At 49.7% G+C, this 18,716-nt stretch overlaps 1 protein-coding gene across 1 annotated transcript; it reads left to right on the plus strand.

Annotated features, from left to right (window-relative positions):
* Positions 1 to 3,715: 3,715 nt before the first annotated feature.
* LOC144369219 (ral guanine nucleotide dissociation stimulator-like) lies at positions 3,716 to 7,500 on the plus strand. The gene is made up of 4 exons (XM_078028412.1): positions 3,716 to 3,862; positions 4,029 to 4,145; positions 5,120 to 5,234; positions 7,129 to 7,500. The coding sequence occupies exons 1-4, from the start codon at positions 3,788 to 3,790 to the stop codon at positions 7,332 to 7,334; spliced, it is 513 nt and encodes a 170-aa protein (XP_077884538.1). The 5' UTR covers positions 3,716 to 3,787; the 3' UTR covers positions 7,335 to 7,500.
* Positions 7,501 to 18,716: the final 11,216 nt, after the last annotated feature.

Raw genomic sequence — 18,716 nt, forward strand, 5'->3', positions numbered from 1 at the left:
TGGGCTTTGCTGATGTTGTCATCCCCCACAGTTCTTGGAGCCTTCTGTGGCAGTGGCATCCAGGATCCCAGCAGCTGTGAGCAGCAGCTCTGCGGTGGCTGCAGGACCATTGCCCCAGGCCACCCAAACCAATGAGTGGTGCGTGAGAAAAGTCACCAGTAGCAGCTCCTCACTGCTTCACTCCAGCGAGCAGGTGGAAGACAGCCGCTTTGTCCACGTCCTCCTAGAGGGACAGAGCCTGAGGGAGACAAAGCGCATCCTGGTAAGCCCGACAGCAGGGCTGCCTCCTGGGTGTCCCCACAGTGGAAGGCAGGAGACACAGCTAACCCTGGGGCTGTGGTGGGAAATTAAGAAGAGAGAGGTCAGTCTTAAGGGCTTGACCTGAGTGGGGAGAGCCTCAGCATGCCCAGCTGCAGCGGTGAGTGGGCCTGTGTATTGTGGGTTTGGCAGGCCAGAAGTGCAGACGGAAGTGCTGTGGACAGATGAAGGCAGAGATATGTCCAGGGTGCAGGCTGCAGTGCCTAGAACTTGGTATTCTCAATGAGTGAGGTTGGAGCAGCGGAGCTGGCAGTGACTTGTCACATGTGTAGGAGGGGGTGTGTTCCTGGTGGCAGGGAAGAGAACCTCCTTAGCATGACTAGGTGTGAAAATTTGGGGTCGGGATCACCTGGGGGGTCATGCCAAACTTCGGAATGTCAGTCTTTGCATGTATGTAAATACGGAGCTAAAGGGGTTCTTGGCAGAATTTCTATGGATGTGCAGTAGACACGCTAATGCTGCAGGTGTCCAGCTGCAGAGGAGACATGTTCAGTGACTGCCAGTGCTGAGTCAAGTACATCATTAGAACCAGACCCGCACCGAGCTTCCAGAGCCCAGGGCCTCTCCAGGCTATCATGAAGCACTCAAGTGCACACTCTTGTATCTGAGTCTCTTTTGTGTAGTGGCAGTCAGGACCAAAATTTTCAGTGCATCTGCCTCTTCCACCCACAAAGGCAGCCTGCATCCCAGAGCACACTTGGTGCGCAGATCCCTGGCCCATTGCTGTCATCTCAGTGAGATGAGAGTGTGTCTGTGCATAGGCAGTTTGGTCCTTGGACCTGAGTGGAATGTGGCTCCCCAGGGGGAGGGGAGATGGCAGGTACAGGCAGATATTTGTACCAGGATTGTTCTAGTAGCACGTTGCAAGAACCCAGGCGGTATATGGAGGCCACACTCAGGTAGCAGGATAACAAGATTGTGCCCTTGTATATGTAGCTGAGATTTCTCCTGAATGTTTGACCACAGTCTTCTGGGTAGCTCCTCTAAAAGCCATTCTCTGATGACATTTGTCCCACCCTGATCTAGGTGACGTGTCAGGAGAGGGTGACAAGCCTTATCCGCAGGGCCTTGGACCAAAATTTGTTGCAGCATGAGGATGTGGACAACTTTGAGCTGCTGAGAATGATGTCTCTGCATGACAGTAAGTAGGACAATCAGACAGTGGGGAGACATGATCCACAGTGGGCTCAGGATAACTCACAGCCAAGAGAAAGTGGGCCTTGGCCCTAAAATAGCCAGAGTGTGGTGGGCCTGGTGCAGGAAACCAAGTGCAGTGATGGGCGTGTCCAGTGTGGACGAGTTCAATGAGGCCCCAGGCGGCTGCTGGACCTCTCTAAATGTGTTCTCCCCTGGACCTGGTCTGGCAATGCAAAGCTAATATCGATGAGGGCAAGGCAGAGAGAGGCTCAATCTATCATCAGTTTGGTTTATGGCTCACTGATAAGGATGCCTTCAAATGAAGAGGAGCAGAGCATGGGTCCTGATTGGATCAGCATTGCTATGGACAGAAGCCGCACAGGTCCCAATCCATGGCCAGGATATGAGAAGTCCTGCCTACTCAAGAATGTCAGGATTGCAGCAACTGGGAACAGGACTCAGTGAAGAGGAAGTCAAGGCCAGGGGACAGCCTGTTTGGGTTCTTTTTGGAACAATTCCAAGTCCTCTGTGCCTGGGTGCCCATCTCCTGAAGATATCAGAATGGCCAGGTTATTATTCCTTCCAGCAACAAAGAAGGGCATCTGAAGAACAGAGGCCACAATGCTGAGCTGTCCACAATGCCAGTGCTCTTTCCTTTCTTGTGAGCCCGACACTCCTAGCCTCCACCATCCCAGCCTGTCCACAGTAGAACCCACCATCTGTCGAGCACGTAAGTGAGTTTTCCCATTTTCACACACTGCCTCATTTGAGTTGGCTCTGTCTCACACATGAGGAAGACTGAGGTGCAAGGAGCTGGGCAAGGGGCAGTGTCTGCGAATCTCAGGGACTTGGGAGGCAGTGCAGGGGGAAGGGGATTTCCAAACAGCCTCAGAAACTTAGGGAGACCCTGTACCCAAGTCAAAAGGCCTGGGAATGGTCTCAGTGCTTAAGTGCCTCTGGCTTTATCCCTAGTAAAATAATAAGCCAGTCAAAAGGAATTACCAAACCGAGAATCTACAAAGGTGATTTCAGAAACAGACTTTCAACCCAAGCATCAGTTGAGAGCAGGCTCCAGACCAGGGGAGGTTTGTGTGTAAAAGACGTCAAAAGGGAGGACTACGGGGGGCCTGGAACCCACTAGGTGTGATGGCATCTATGCCTTATGGCAGGAGGGTGGCAGTGATGCTGGCCCTCTCCTAGATTTTGGAAACCTTGTTTTCATTGGGGAAGCTTTATGGAGGTGGAATCTATTTTAGCAATCCTGGTCCAGATGAGGTGCTGACTACCACAGGTAGAAGCCTATCCAGAATGCGGTGTCTGTTATTCAGTCTTTCCTGACTGTGACAATGACAAAGAAAGGAAGTCACTTGTCTTTGGTCTTGGTTTCACTCCTGGCCATTGATTGAGAACTGATTTCATCTTGGACTACTGAACAGAGGCTGCATCTGGGCAGAAGAGTGTGATAGATTTGAACTCCTCAGGACGCCCCACCATTGCCAGAGAAAGAAGGAGAAGGAGGAGGAGGAGAAAGAGACACTCCTGAGTGGGGAGAGGATCACACGATAAAGAGCAGGAGGCAGAAGAAGAAAAAGAAGGAGGTGAACAGAAGGAAGGGTGGAGGGAGATACACAAGAAGAAGAACAAGAAGGAATCATGTAAGAACAGGAAAAAGACCCAGAAAGAACTACAAGAAGATGCAGGACAGAAAGAAGAGCCAGAAGTAGAACAAGAACCAGAATAAAAGTACCAAGCAGACAGCTCCTGATGAGAAACAAGGGGAAGGAGAGCGATCCTAGAAAACAATAGAGTTCTCCAGGGCACCACCCTGCTCAAGTCCTCCCATGTCCATGCCCAACACACCTCTGATGGATACCACCTCCCCTCCGTGTATTCATCCATGAGTGGATTCATCCAGGGCAAGGGGATGAATTCCCCCACCATCCAACGCTTCCCTGAATGCCCATGTGTGAGCATGGCTGCCCTGGGGAGAAAGGCCTAAGCACAGGAGCCTTTGCCAATCCTGATGCAGATCCTGGCAGTGTCCCTTTGGCAGATCCAACCTGCACTGAGAAGTTCTGGGCCCAAGGTGCTGTTTCCATTGCCAGGTGCTCTTTTGGTTTAGAATCCTGTACATCATCTTCTCCAGGGAAGAATCACTGAGGGAGTCTTTGGTGGCACTGTAGCTGGATAGGAGGGCTCTCAATTCTGGTGCAGGCTCGCCCTGGCGGAGACTCTCAGGGGTTGTGGGTGTTTTGTGGTCTAATCCTTGAGTGCCACCTAACAATTCTCTCCACTTTGCTCTGCAGAAATCAAGGTCCCTGACCACTCACTGATGTATCTGTCCATGAATCCACAAATCAAATATTATTTCATCGTGAGGAAACGCTGCGAGGTCAAGGGAAAGGAGGTAAACACCTACCTTATTCAAGCTGTACTTGTGCTGCCATTCCACTCCCACCTGGGGAAATGAGAAGCCTGAGCACCTGGACATATGTGCTAGAAGCCCATAGAGCCAACTGACAGGCTGGGGTGGCTTTCTGTTTCTGGGTTTGCTGATGTTCCATCCCCCACAGTTCTCAGAATCAACCTGCAAGTCCTCCAGGCCGCTTTCCCACAAGCAGGTGGGAGACACCTGCTTAATTCGTGTCCACTTAGAAACACAAAGTCCAAAGATGGCCAAGACTGTTTTGGTAAGCCTGGGAGCAGGGGTGTCCCCTGGTGCTTACACCTGGGTGGGGAGCAGACACTGGTCCAATACCATGAACTACTCATGCCCTCTTGAATTTGGAGCTTCTGGATGATCAGGAGGATAGATGGGAATCAAGAAGGAAGAGGTCAGTGTGAAGGGCTGGAGCTGAGATGAGGGAGAGCAGCAGCTTGTCCACCGCCATGTCTGAGGGAGTCTGTGTGTCAGGTGGCAGCATGCAGTCCAGAAGGGCAGAGGCAGGTATGGGTGACAGATGAGAACAGGCCAGGACCTAGGTGGCAGGTTCCTCTGTATGGGATGCTGGCCTCTATGGAGCAGGACACCAGTATGAGGTTCTGCATGTTCCTTGAACAAGGAGCTGAGAGGGTCTCTCTGCAGAGTCAGTATGGATGTGGAGCAAGCACACTAAATGCCCAGGTAACCCAATGACCACCCTTGGCGGAACAGGTGCCCTCGTACACCCCAGCCAGCACTGAGCCTCTGGAGGCCAGGAGCTCTCATGGCTATCTTTCGTCACTCCTGTGTGTGGTCATGTTCCTGGGTCTGATTTGGGCCCTGGAAATCCAGACCAAAGCCTCTAGGTTTTGTGCCTAGGCCATTCCCAATGCCGCCTGCATCCTCGGGCAGACCTAGGATCTTGGAGGCTATTGTCCCATTCCTCCCAACTTGTGGGATGAGATTGCATCTGTATGCAGGTAGTGGGGTCCTTTCACTTGGAGAGAAGTGCAGCTCCACAAAGAGCAATGGCAGGTCCAGGAAGTCCTATGTACAAGGATTGGGCTAGTAGCCTATGGGAAGAGCCCACGCGATGAGCAGGAGGTCAGCCTCAGGGAGTAGGGTCATGGATGTTGCCCTTGTATTTAGAGTGGAGGTGCCTCCAGAATGCCCCTGCCCACTGTCCTTGAGTAGTCACTTCAAGGCCCATTTCCTGAAGGCCTGTCTTCCATGCTGCTCCAGGTGACCTGCCACGATCGGGCTCCTGTCGTCATCCGCAGGGCCCTCGAGCTACACTTGCTTACTCAGGAGAAGCCGGAGGAATATGAGCTGGGCCAAATCATCTCTCACCGTCAGAGTAAGTGGGACAATCAGATGACAGAGAGCAAGGGTCAGGATGTGGACTCAGGTCAACTCTTAGCACCAAAGAGCAGTCTCTGACCCCCAAGAACACTCCAACAGGGTGTGTTGGGCTCGTGCACAAAGCCAACTGCACTTCTGCTGGTGTAAGCTCTCCAGGTGTTTTGGTATACCCCAGTGGCTAGTGCGGCTCCCCACCAGGTGCCCTGCCCAGGACATGAAGATGCATGCAAAGCTGACATCATTGAGGAGTGAGGAGGAAAGCCTCTTTCCAGGAGCAGTATGGTTCTGTGGTCTGAGATAGGAGTGGTTTCAGAGGAACATGGGAATGCATGGGCTAAAGATGGAACTGGCATTTTGTGGACTGAAGCAGTAGGATTGAAAGCCTTCTGTGTGACCAGAAAACCACTGCCTGGGCAGAGCATTGCCAAGATTCTAGCAAGCAGTAACAGGATGAAATTGGGAAGAAAACACAGCCTGGGAGACAGCTTGAATCATCTGTTTTTGCATCAATTCCATGGTCTTCCGCACCTGAGTCCACTAGCCAAGGAGTGATCCCAATAGCCAGGTTATGATCCCTAACTAGAGTCAGATGAGGGCTTCCTGAGCACGTAGCCACAGAGCTCATCTGATAATAATGTCAGCGCTTTTTCATTGGTTGGTTGGTTGGCTTTTGTGAGCCAAACACCTCAGCAGCCATTATCCCAGCCTATGTACGCTGAAGACCACCATCCCAATGAGTTCTAGGATCACTTGTCTCCTATCTTAACCTTCTGTTAGGTTAGTAGAGTCTATGGAAGAGGAAGTCTGTCTGGGGCCTTGGTAGCCTAAGAAATTCATAGCAGAGATCCCCACATCCAACCCAGAAGGGATGGAGAACAGGCTCTAGGTTAGAGGAGGGCGACAGGAAAGAGGTGTTCAGAGGAAGGAGAAGCTGGCTGTTGTATTCCCCCACTCGGGGTCATGGCACCACTGGGCCATACACCATGTCGGAGGGAAGCAGTCCCTTTGCTGGTCTTTGGAATCATTGTTCTCAGGAGGGCAGCATTTGGAATGTGGCCTCCATTCTCAGAAGCCTGGTTCACATGGAAGCAGGCTCCACCAACGCAGAAGCGTGGCTCTAATGTGGTATCCGTGCTGGTCAGCCTGTCCTCACCGTGGCCATACTTGAGAATCCTAGGCCTTTTCTCTGGGTTTCACAACTTTCTCTTTGGTTGTGCACTGAGGCTGTCCATAAAGCTCTAGTGTGTGGCAGTGGAGAGCTCCTCAGCCCTTGCCACAAAGGCATAGACTGGGAGAGAGAGAACAAGGCTGGGAGAGAGGGAGAGAGAGAAAGACGGAGAGGAGAAGGAGGACCTCTACTTGGAGAATGAGGATTCAGTGGAGCCAACAGGGACAAGGTACTGGTGCCCAGGGCGCACTCCTGTTTAGGTCTTCCTCCAAGCATGCTCAACCTTTCTTCCAGTCCCTCCCACCTCCCAGTAGTGTATTCATCTTGAATGAGAATTTCATGTTGACATCAGAGCACTCACCATCCAATGCTTCCTTCCAAACCCACCTGTGAAGATGGCTCATGTGGGGTCTGAATCTTCGGCACTTTTGTGGGAGATTTCAGATGCAAACCCTAGTGGTGTGCTTTGGCAGACGCAAGAGGACCTGGGATGTTTTGGAGTCCAAAGCCTTTGGTAGGAACAGACATTAGGTCTGTTGAAGTGCTCTGCCTAGTTCTTCCTCAGGGAGGACTGTGGAGGCTGTCTTGTTGGTATTGGTGCTGAATTGGAGAGCTCTCAGGTGTGTGGCTCAGTTCGTTTCTGGCACAGGCTCTCAGATGTTGGGGTGTCCCAGGGAGCACCTCCTGAGCCACCTTATTTTGTACACCCCTCTCTCCCCAGAGCTGAGGATTCCAGCGCAGGCCAACGTATTTTACGCAAAGAACCCTCACACGAAACCCAACTTCGTGCTGAGGAAAAGGAGCCTCTCCCAAAAGAATGATGAGTGGATCCAGCCTCAACCTCCCTCTCGTCCTGCAAAGAAGGCTCCAGCCCTCCTGAGGATGCTTGCAAAACCATTCTGCTGCTGTGTGCCTGGGCGGGGCTGAGGCAGCCCAGGAATATTTACATTGATTACTATTTGCTTCAAAGTTTGAATCTATAGTTTGCCATTGTCTTTGACCTTGTTTAGTAACACAGTTGTTACTCTATCCTGTATTTGTTGTTCCCATTAATATATTATTATTTTAAAATATATATGTTTTTGTTACCTGATCTACTGTGATGGTTTTTGATCCAAATTGTGCATTTGATGATAATGAATGCCATGCATTTAGGAACCTGTAGACTCTAGACAATGAATGAATGTCTACTGTTGCATGGACTGGTCTGCAGAGTCCTGTAGCATTTGAGCTTGTGTGAGGGCTTCATAGGGCTTGCAAAAAGTCCGGGTCAGATGGTCCTGCATGAAGCTTAGCTCCTAGTGGTCTCCTCGACAGCATAAGGGCCAAGGAGAAACCCACTTCCACACAGAAGATGGGAAGCTACCTTATGAAGGTGATCGTAGGTGTGGGACCCTCTTGCTAGGACCCTTTTTCTATTGGGCCAAAACTGTGCTCTGAATGTGATTGCTGAGAAGAGCTTGGAATTTCCTGATTGAAACAGTTCACGCAAGCTGCTTCCACTTGCAGGAACAAAGTGTGTTCTCGTTGAGCACTTTGGGGTGTCCCAGGTTGCACTAGAGTGTGTCAGAAGCACTTGTAATGATTGGCATTCACGGTTTCACATTGAAGCCTCTGTGCCATCTGTCAACCACTGATGGCTGCAAGTGGGTACCCTGCCTTTCAATGAGTTTTCTGAAAAAGTAGGAGTTTTGAAGAACTGATCTTCTCAGCATTCCCCTTGCCTCCCCAAGTTGGGTGATGTCAATTATACAGGCTTCCTTGGGAGCACACATTTTATATTGAGCTGGAATTGGACTCTGGATGCGATTGCTGAAAATAGCTGGGGAATGGGAGAATGGAAGCTGTTTGCTGCAAGCAGTTTCAATTTGCTTTGTTGATTAACTTTGTTGTAAGTGAGCACATGCTATTTTTTTTTCCTGTGGACCTAGAAGAATTCAAAACTGCTTCTTACAGGTGACAGGCATGCTTACACATTGAAGCCTCTGTGTCATTGATAAAAAAAACAGTTCACTCATGTGGGCACCTGCACTTCAAGTGAATGTTGTAAATGAGTGTGACAAATGGATGTCAGTGAGACTTTGGAGAACTGATCTTCTCAGCTGGTCCTCTTTTCCACTGCACGTTGGTGATGCTAGGTTCAAGAGATCTCTTTCTGGCACCCTTTGTGTTTCATGCCTGAACTGTGCTCTGAAAGTTCTTGAGGAGAACAGCTTAGAAGTGCAGAAGTGAAGCTGTTTGTTGAAGCAGCTTCAAGTGGCACAAGCTAACTTGTTCTCAGTGAGCACATGGGGATTTTCCCTGGTTGAAGCAGTGTGAATGAGAATGGCTTCTCAGAGCTGGTAGGCATGTTTGCATTTGGCAAACTTTGCCATCTGCCACCCAGAGTTCCTTGCATGAAACCTACATTTCCAGTGTTTTCAGAAAGGTGTGATGAGTGGGTTTCCATGGAATTTTGTGGAATTGATCTTTTCAGGCAGTCCTCATTGCCTTCTCAAAATTGTTGATCCTGGTGCAAGGGCTCTCTTGTCAGCCAACATTGTATTTTGGGCCTGACCTCGGTTCTGAATGTACTTGCTGTACTTCCCATCTTTCCTCTCTCTGGTCCACTCCTCAGATCCCATCCTTCTTTCAATAGGGCCTCATCCAGGAAGCCTGCCCATGTGCCTCCCACTTGATTTCAACTTCTCCAGTGCACTTATTGTCAAAGCAGGGACTCCCAGGAGAGAGGGCTCTCCATTCTGCACACTGAAATTTCTCAGCAGGGAGGACTCCTCCATGCTTGGATGGCGGGGCTGCAATCACCTGGAAGGTGGAAATAGGAGGCTGGTGGTGTTCCTAGCCAGGATGCTGGTGACTGCAGTGCATTTAATCTATGGCCCTCAAGGAGGTTTATGCTGCAGATTTGTGTACTTCTGCATCTGTATGCACACAGTTCTTCATGTGGGGAAAAAAGCAATGTTCTCAAAGTTTGCTTTATATTATACTCAACTGGTAATTTACAAACCCCAGTGTCCCATCTTAGCCTAGAGCCATTCCATCAGCCCAGGGCCAGTGGGTGGTCCAGCGGTCAGTACTATGCACAGGTCCCAGGTGGCTCCAGTGTGTAGCTGAATTTGAGAGCCAGTGTACTGTAGGATTTGCCCTTGAGGTTAGAATTCATTGACTTCCTCTTATGTCATTTCACTGGTTCAGGATATTCCTTGTCTCATGGACTATTCTGTGAAATCTTCAAGTTAGCCATCTCTGGTCATTTCTTCCCTTTGATGGCACCTGGTTCAACAGCTTGTTGTTGGGTGGGGTCAGTCATGGGCAGTCCTGGGTCACAGAGAGGGACAGGAAGACCCTAATGTGGAATGGTGGTGTAGAGAGTAAGGGTGGGGCCAGAGCCCACACTGTGGTTAGGGTAGGGAAGGGATCTGAAGAGACTACCTTGAAAGCGAGCTCTGGCTGCAGTTAATCAGGAATCAGGGCCTGGAAATGGAAGCCATGACAGGGCTTCTGACTAGAAAGGACACATCTTTCTGGGCTCAGTTGGAGGTCCATCGAGGCAGAGGAAAAGAGAGAGGATGCAGGAGAGGGGGATGGTCTAGATCACAGAGCAGCTCCGTCATCATATCTTAGAGAATGGATTTTTTTCTTCCAGTTGTTGGTAAATGCTAATTCCTTCACGTGTTACATTCACATCCACCTCGTCCATTGGAAAGGCTGCTCAACCACCACAGGCAGTGGTATCTTGGTGGATGTGTGCATTCTAAAAGGAGGTGAGGTTGGCGCCAATAGAGTGTGTGGGCGCTCAGGCATTGGCAAGCTTGCTTTGGAGAGTGAATCCTCTAAATGTTATTGGGCTGTTTTTGAAAGATCGTGTGGTTTGGCTAGACCTAGAATGCTTCCACACAATTTAGCATGGTGTATATTTTAGAGAGCATGATCACTGAGGGGCAGGTTGCTGGTGTGAAGCCGTGAGCATTAACATCTATCAAGTTTCTCACCTGGAGTTGGCTACCTACAACTGGTGACAGTTTTGCTCCTACGGAGCAATACTGAACAAGTCTCTGGGCCAGTAATCCATTGCTGAACTCCATCACCAACAAAAAGACCCTGAGTGAAGGTGAGGACCAGAAGAGCCCGGGAACCACCTGACAGCAGCCCTGAAGTTCTGAGCTCTGGCACATCATATGCCAACTCAACTGGGTATCAACCTCTTCCTGGGCTCATTAGAACTGTGTGCTTCAACTTTCAGAAACAAATGCAGAATGACAGAATCTTCTCTGAGGACACTTTTCTAAGTCTTGTTTGCAGCACGTGTTCTAAGTCTTATTTGCAGCATGTCTTCACTGGAATGAGTAGTCATTTGGCATTCTGTTGTACTTAAAATTTCATGAGATTCTGTCGCTCCCACCTGACAGATCCCTTTCTAGAACAATCTTGGGGCCCTGCTGCAGGGACACCCAGTGAGGATGCTCGAGGAAACCTTTCTGTCCAGGAACGCGGTGGGGCTGGTGAGGGCTGGGGTCCTAGGGCGAGCTGGCTGCGGCTTTTTACCTGAAGTCCCCCTGTACCGCCCCTTGATGATCCTCCTGGAGTCGGGCCCCAAGTGACTTCTCCCTTGGCAGCCTTTGGGAGGCACCGAGGAACTGTCTGGGGCCCTGTCCCTGAGGGCGACAGGGCTTTCAGTGTTTGCTGACTTGAGTTGTAAGGATTTTGTAAGGAGGACTCCAGCCCTCCACCTCTACCCGCAGACATCCAATGGATGGCTAAAGGCAGAATTAGAAGGGCAGCATCTCTGCCTCAATATATGGCCCATCCATCCCCTTTGCCTGAGTCACCTTGGATTTGTTACTGGACCCTGCTGGCTGCATCAGTGCCCACCAGCACAAGGAACAGGCAAAAAAAAGAAAGAAAAAAAAAATAAAGAACTTTGATCAAACTGGGGAGAAGCAGCCAGAAGGCTTGGAAGAAGCCCCTGACCCACAGAAGTGGTTACAGTTTATAGAAACAAAACCCAAGTGATCTACATATGTGAATTTCCTTGGCCTGAAGAAAAGCAAAAATGGGAAAAACACAGAAAATGCCTAGGCAGATGGCCTGTGCCCAGGCCTGAGGAAGGGCGGGACCCATCTTAGCTTTCCTGGCTCCTGAGGTGGGCGTGGGGTTGCAGCCCGTCTCTATTTTCAGCAGAAGAAAGTTGCTCTTAATTCAGAATCCAGACCCCCACCCCCATGCAGTCTGTTTCATGTCCCAGGAACAAGGTCTGATTGATGTGCATCTGAGAGCCAAAGCAGGTGACACAGCTCTCCTGACAAGGCACCACCTGGCCAATCCAGGGAAGATGGACAGACCTCAACTGGTCAGGACCACCTGCTTTGGCAGCTGTGCAAAGCCCAAGCCCTTGCCCTCATTCCCCTCTCTATAAAAGCTCCAAGTCATTGTCACCCCCTGAAAACAGGCTAAGATGTGGGTCCCCTGCCTTCCCCGTGTGGCTGCACTGATAAAAGTTTCTTTCCTGCTGGGCATGGTGGTGCATGCCTGTAATCCCAGAGATTCTCGGGAGGCTGAGGCAGGAGGATCACTTGAGGTCAACCTTGGTGATTTTGTGAGACCCTCAGCAATGTAGCAAGACCCCTTCTCAAAACAAGAATAAAAAGGATTGGGGTGTGCGCAGTGGTAAGGCACCCGGGTTCAATTCCTAGTCCTTTACCTGGAGCTGAAGCTCCCTTCCTCCTTTTCTTTTGCGGGTTAAAGCTTCCCCTGTGCATTCAGTGTCATTGGACTTGGAGTTATCATTGACCCAACTCAGAAGTTCCCATCTCTGGTATCTCCACCTCCTCTTGGTACTGGGGATTGGACCAGGGGCTCTGCCACTGAGCTACATCCTCAGCCCTTTTAATTCTTTATCTTAAGACAGTGCCTCAATAAGTTGCTAAACCTGGCCTCAAACCCACAATCCTCCTGCCTCAGCCTCCTGAGTCACTCTATCACAGGTGGGTGGCACTGTGCTCGGCCTGTGGTTGCATTTGGATGCAGTCCAAGCTGCTGCAGGTTTGAGGAATGTTCTGTGGGCATCTATATAACAGTACCTGAAGGGGGCGCCAGACCCTCTCGCTGTTTTTTTCTGTGGATGTCTGCCTGGCCTGCAGTGGGTTGGTCACAGGACATTCAGGAGAGATCTAGGGCACTGGGCAGTGCCCTCCATCCAGCAGGTGACCTGGCAGGAAGAGCCCTTGCAGCAGGGAAGTGGGGTGGCACTCTGTAGGTGAAAGCACAGAGCTCTCTGATGACTAGTGACTAACACAATGTGAAGCAGAAACATCCCATGAATTTCATGTTCAAGTACAAATCTGGCTAGGATGACTGGATGGCATTGCAATCTCCTGAAGGTCCTTCTTGGATTCATACAAAAAGAGAGAGCGAGGGACTAAGGGGCAGGAAGGAAACACAACTTTTTCAAACACTGAGATCTGGAGTCCAGCTCCTGCCATGTAGTCAGTGAATGAATAGATAATAATTGTTTTTATGGGACCATGTGACCTGGGGCTGCTCGGCTTCCTGTGGGCCCTCAGCATCCCTATGTATAAAGCAGGGGCACAGACCAAGGGTGCTGTCAGCTTTCTGTTGCTGTGACAAAGCATCTGAGAGAATCCCCTTAAAAGGAAACAGGGTTTCTTTTGGCTCATGGCTGCATAGGTCTCAGTCCATGGCACCTTAGCCCTGTTGCTTTGGGCCTGTGACAGCACAGTAGGACATCCTGGCAGCTGGAGCACATGACAGAGGAGGCTGCTCATCTCTGGGTAACTGGGAAGAGGGTGGGTAGGACTGGGCTGGGTCCCAATATCCCCCTCAAGGTCACACCCCTAATGATCTCATTCCTTCCAGGAGGCCCCACCTACTAAAGTTTCCATTATGTCCCAAGGGCCACAGGCTGGTGACCAAGCCTTTAGCACATGGGCAATGGGGACATTTGACATCCAAACCACAATACCAAGTGATCATTAGCTGGGGGCTAACCCCCGGTCTCCGGGCCAACCCCTCCCCACAGCCCAGGCCTGGGGAGATTGACTGCATTCTGCAGGACACCCACTGCAGGCAGCTGCCTCAGCCAACAGGGAAGTCCTTAGCAGAGGCTCTTTTATTTCACGGGGGGTGGTACCAGTGATTGATCTCAGGGATTCTTGACCACTGAACCCCATCCCCAGCCCAATTTTGAATTTGATTTAGGCTCAGGGTCTCACTGATTTGCTTAGTGCCTTGCCATTGCTAAGGCTGATTTTGAAATTTTTGATCCTCCTGCCTCAGCCTCCCGAGGTGCAGGGATTCCAGGAGTGCACCACTGCGTTGGCCAAGGGGCTCCTTTTGGGCAGTGGGGTTTCCTTGGAGAGAAAGCTGACCCTGTCCTGGGGTCATCCCTGATTTGCCCACACAGCAGTGCTTTGTTACTTTTTCTTTTCTCTGGAGGGCAACTCAATTCATACCTAGTAAACATAGCCCCACAGGTTCTCTGATTAAGAATAGTGCAGAGCTGGGGGGCAGTGGTACATGCCTGTAATCCCAGACACTCTGGAGGCTGAGGCTGGAGGATGGCATGTTTGAAGCCAACCTTAGCCATTTAGTGAGGCTCTGAGCAACTCAGTGAGACTCTGTCTGTAATGAAGTATTTTAAAAAGGGCTGGGGATGTGGCTCAGTGGTAAAGCACCCCTTGGTTCAACCCCTGGTACCAAAAGAGAGAGAGAGAGAGAAGTGAAGAAATAAGGGAAAACAAAACTCAAGCTAAGATCTTAACCCTGCAAACGCAGCTGGTAGAGAAACGTGTTGACTTCAGGGCTATGAGGATTCACCTCACCAAGACTCAGGTAGCAAATGCTCTCCAAACCTGTCACCCTCAGGGCTGGGTGAGCTCCGCGGTAGAGCACTTGCCTAGCATGTGCAAGGCCCTGGGTTCAATGCCCAGTGCGGCAACAAAAAGAATTTCAAAACCCCATGTGATCCTCAGGTCCAGGGAGAGCAGTCAGAGCAGCTGTCTGCCCCTGAGACTGGGCCTGGGAGGACTCACTGGGAGGATGCCAGGGGGCTCATCAAAGGTCCGGGGAATTGCCACCAGTGCGGCCAAGGTCACTCCTAGATGGCAAAATGAAACCTGTGAGCCACGTTTTCTGTGACTCTCAGGAATCCCTTCCACACCTCTGTCCTTAAAACAGGGAAGAGTAATAATGTCACTCAGTCCCTTTGTACTGCTGGGACCACAGTGGTCTTTAGAGGAGATCTCATGGCTGCCCTGGGTCACCCCCTGCTTCACATCCCCTTGGTGACCAGTGGTCTCTTCCCACCTGAATGCTGTCCAGACCCGACTCCTGGGGTGCAAGCCTTCCCCTCCACCCTTTACCAGTGCTCACCAGCTGCCCTGGGGCATGGGAGGCTGTGACCCAGGCTTGGGTAGGGCTTCCCCCTTAGCCAGAGCCGTCCTGAGAGCCCCAGGCTGCAGCCCCAGCCTGGAAGTGGCTGCCTGGAACAGAGCAGGAGGTTGCTCCCTGTGGCCCCTCTGGCCCCTCTCTTCCTCCTGTGGAAGGAGCATGTGAGGAATGGCTTGTCCTTAACCCTGTGCAGAAGCTTCCAAAGAAACCGCTTCAAAGCCCTGGAGCAGGGGAGGGTTTTGAAAGGTTTGTGGAGCCATCTGAGAAGAAATGGCAGAACTTCAGAGACGAACAAGAGAGCAGGAGTTCCAAGCCTCTTTCGATGGAGTTTCTAGCAAAACAGGATGTTGGTTGCAGGAGCCAGATGCAAGCCAGGCTCAGATGACCCCATGGAGTACCATCAGGCGACCAATGGCCACTTGAAAACTGTATCGTAAAAGAGCTTCCAGTCCTGAAGCGCAAACTATGCCAGGGGCCTCCAGGCTAAATGACAGAAGCAGGCACACAATGACACATGGCCTGTGACCTCACTCATGGAGAGTATAATACAGATGTACCATAGAAGTAGAAAACATTATTGTGACCAATATTTTCATAATGATGATTATTAGGATGGCCTTTCATGTTGGTTGTGATAATTGACAGCTGTCATTTTACAAATAATGTTGATCAAATGCTCCCTCTGGGCCATGCTCTAGGCCAGCCACTCTACCTGCCTTGCCTACCTGATCCTCACAGTGTCCCCAAGAAGCCAACACAACAAACCAGAAAGCACAATGTCCCTGCTAGCAAGTGCAGGACCTAAGTCTTGAACCCAGACACAGAGACCAACCAAATTCAATGAAATATTTACTGGAATACTGGTAGAAATCTAGGAGAAGAGGCTGTGGCCTAGAAATGGGGAGGGTTGGCTTCAATCCTCAAAACCCAAAGCTGTCAAGATGGTTCAATTGACCATCCACGTTAGAAACTACTCTCCAACGAAATATGCCCCAAACATTGTCAAAACAGAGGGACCGATTGGGAGGAAATGGCAACCCAGTAGAACAGGAGGCACGAGGAGAAACACAGATGAGCACTATGCACGGGAGGAGGTCACTGGAACACAGCTGGCAAGAAGATGAACACAGGCTCAAATGATGTGTTTTATTTATTTATTTTTTACCCAAATTAAGGATGTTGATAATATGTGCTGGGAGGGGATAGGAAGATAAGCTTTTTTCATACACTTTGGAGGCACATTTAACATTATCCATGAAACTTAAAAAATGCACGAATGCTATGCTCCCTACAACACAGAAATTCAGGTCTTGGGACGTGCCCTGGGAAGCTCCCAGAAGGAAGTTCATTTCAATGCCGTGTTAAATTATAAGACATGTACAATGCAATGGCCATTGGCAGGAAGTCTGTGGCCACAGTGAATAAGGAGGCACGGGCTGACTGCAAGTTCTTAGGACCTGTGGGTGGAAAGAAGACCCTGGACCACATGTTTCAGCTGTGGGACACAGACACAGCCCTGAACATAGGCTGGTCCAGCGGCACTGTGCATCTCTCCAGATCCACACAGTGTGGAAACCGCAGCCATCACTTGGCTTTAGGGACAGTAGCTGAGGTGGTTTTCTTTTCTGAGAGATAGGGGACCACGGGTGACTCCCTAATAGACAGATGACCAGAGCCACCTCTGGGGAGAGTCTGGGCCAGGAGGTGATGGGAGAAGAGGAATTCGATCATCTGTTTCCATTTTTCTGTGATTTGGTTCAAGTGGTAAAGCGGTGCTATTTATTAATTAATGGATCAAATAGGTTCATCATTGTTTTAGAGTACAATTAGGTGCCTTCAAACTTTAGGCTACATGGGCACATTTGAGAACGGTGCCAGCCATTCTCTCATCCTTTGGGTCATTCCCCTCCTATGTCCTGTGAGACATTTTCTATGTGAGGCTTGAAGAAGAAGAAGAAGAGAATATTCTGTAAAGAAAACCTTATGATCTGTGCATTATAAAATTGAATGGGTTCATTCAGAAATCAGAAGTTCTATTGAAAGCTCTTTGCATGAGGCAAATAAAACTTATTTTTAGGCATCCTGGTGAAGACAAGGTTTTATCTTTCTGTCTCATGTCTGTGTTTTTCTTTTTATTTGTTAGAATGAAATCCATAGGTTGGCAGACCATTCTATCAGATGTGTACCTAGATGACATTTCAATTACCCACTTTTACATGGTAGACATTTTGTACATGAACACTGCCTGTCTGCAACTCTTTTTAAAACAGGACTGGGCTCAGGAGCCCAAATACCAATGTTAGCTGGAACATGTTCTCCAGTTTGGCCTATCTGTCAGTATTCCCTGAGGTCATCTGTTCCATGAGCTTCGTTACTCCTGCTCCCTCACCAGCTTTCATAGAAACCACATGCTGTCTATGAGTCAGAGACACCAATCTCACAACATAGCATTCTTTGAGTATCCAAAGTCCCACTTTTCACTTCGCCATGCCTGACATTGTCGGTAATATTTATCGGCAAATGTGAGATTTTCAAAGATCCAATTCTATGTGCTCCTTTCTCAAAGAGCCTTAGGCAGGGCTATAGCATACATAAATATGAAGTAAAGGCCTAGTTTTTAAAATGTCATCCATCGAATAGTTGACACATATCTGAGATATTTTTTATTTTGGAGGAGGTATTATTTAATAGGGAAATCCAACAGCTACATGATAGTGAAATGAGAAGTCTTGCATCCATTTTATTCTTTGTGATGATTTTGATGAGTAAGGATAAGATACTTCCTTGTTCCAATGAAGATGTTGCCCACTTCTGTGAATGGATGCACCGTGTCACCCACTACTTGCATATCTGCATGTTGTGCTTGACATTACCATCGTACTTGGCACGTGGCAGAAAGTCAATACTGAAGTTCAGCTCTTGTGTTCTAGCAGCTGTGCTGCAGATCCTTGGTGTGCCACCTTGTGCAATCCATGCTGCTCTGTTCATGTTCCTATTGACTTCCTGGTGATGAGCATCATGGTCTCCTGGTCTTGAGAATGGCCAAGCATTTCTCTGTGAATGTGGAAGGTGGGCATGTGGAAGGCTTCAGGGAGGAGGGATCATTGATCATGTACTCTAATCCATGTGCCTGTTTAATGACCTGTTTTTCTTCTTGGGTTTTAAGGGAGACACTGCCCTCAAACACTTCTGTGCAGCTGGGAATGCAGGCTTCTGCTTCACCTTGAAGGAAGCATTCATGAATCCTTTCCAGAAGACATGAGAAGAGAGAGTGAGCCTCTGGTAACATGCAGGTTCCTTGCATTGCCCATGGGCTAGAGGAGAGAAGAGTTGCTTCATGAGATTTGATCCCCTTTTTCCTGAAGAGTTCCACACGGAGGTGAGTCCCCAGCATGTTTAGACATCATTTCAGACATCTTTGTTGATGGAAATGAATCACACCCCCTGATGATGTGGAAGAGCTGAAGATGGGTTTGCTATAAATTTTCTATTTCATTTCTCAGGGCCTGAGTCAAGCCAGCCATTGTGCTGTCAGCGCATGAGCTGCTGGTCAAATGTGAGGAAGTGGTCTTGCTTTATGAAAACACCATCCTGAGTCAGTGAGCCAGAGGCAGCCTGCAGTCCCTCTTTTCCTGTAAAGGCAGATTGCTGTGGATGGCCTCTGGCCTCATCATGCAGCCCTACTCAGAGTAGGGGATTGAGGGTCCAGGCAGATCCCAGTTCCTTTTGACCTTTATTGCCATTGGGCCACCCCAGGGTCCTTGGACTCTACCTGGTCTTCTGGCCTGGGTCAGGGGATGTGAGGTTTGGAATCCCCCTCTGTGGCAGGATCCCAGGCCCCCCAGCCACTTGAGGGCAGCACATCCTTCCCTAATTGTGTTAGAGGGGGAGGATTCTCCC

The sequence above is a fragment of the Ictidomys tridecemlineatus genome, chromosome 12 (assembly GCF_052094955.1).
Source record: "Ictidomys tridecemlineatus isolate mIctTri1 chromosome 12, mIctTri1.hap1, whole genome shotgun sequence".
Classification (NCBI taxonomy): Eukaryota; Metazoa; Chordata; class Mammalia; order Rodentia; family Sciuridae; genus Ictidomys; species Ictidomys tridecemlineatus.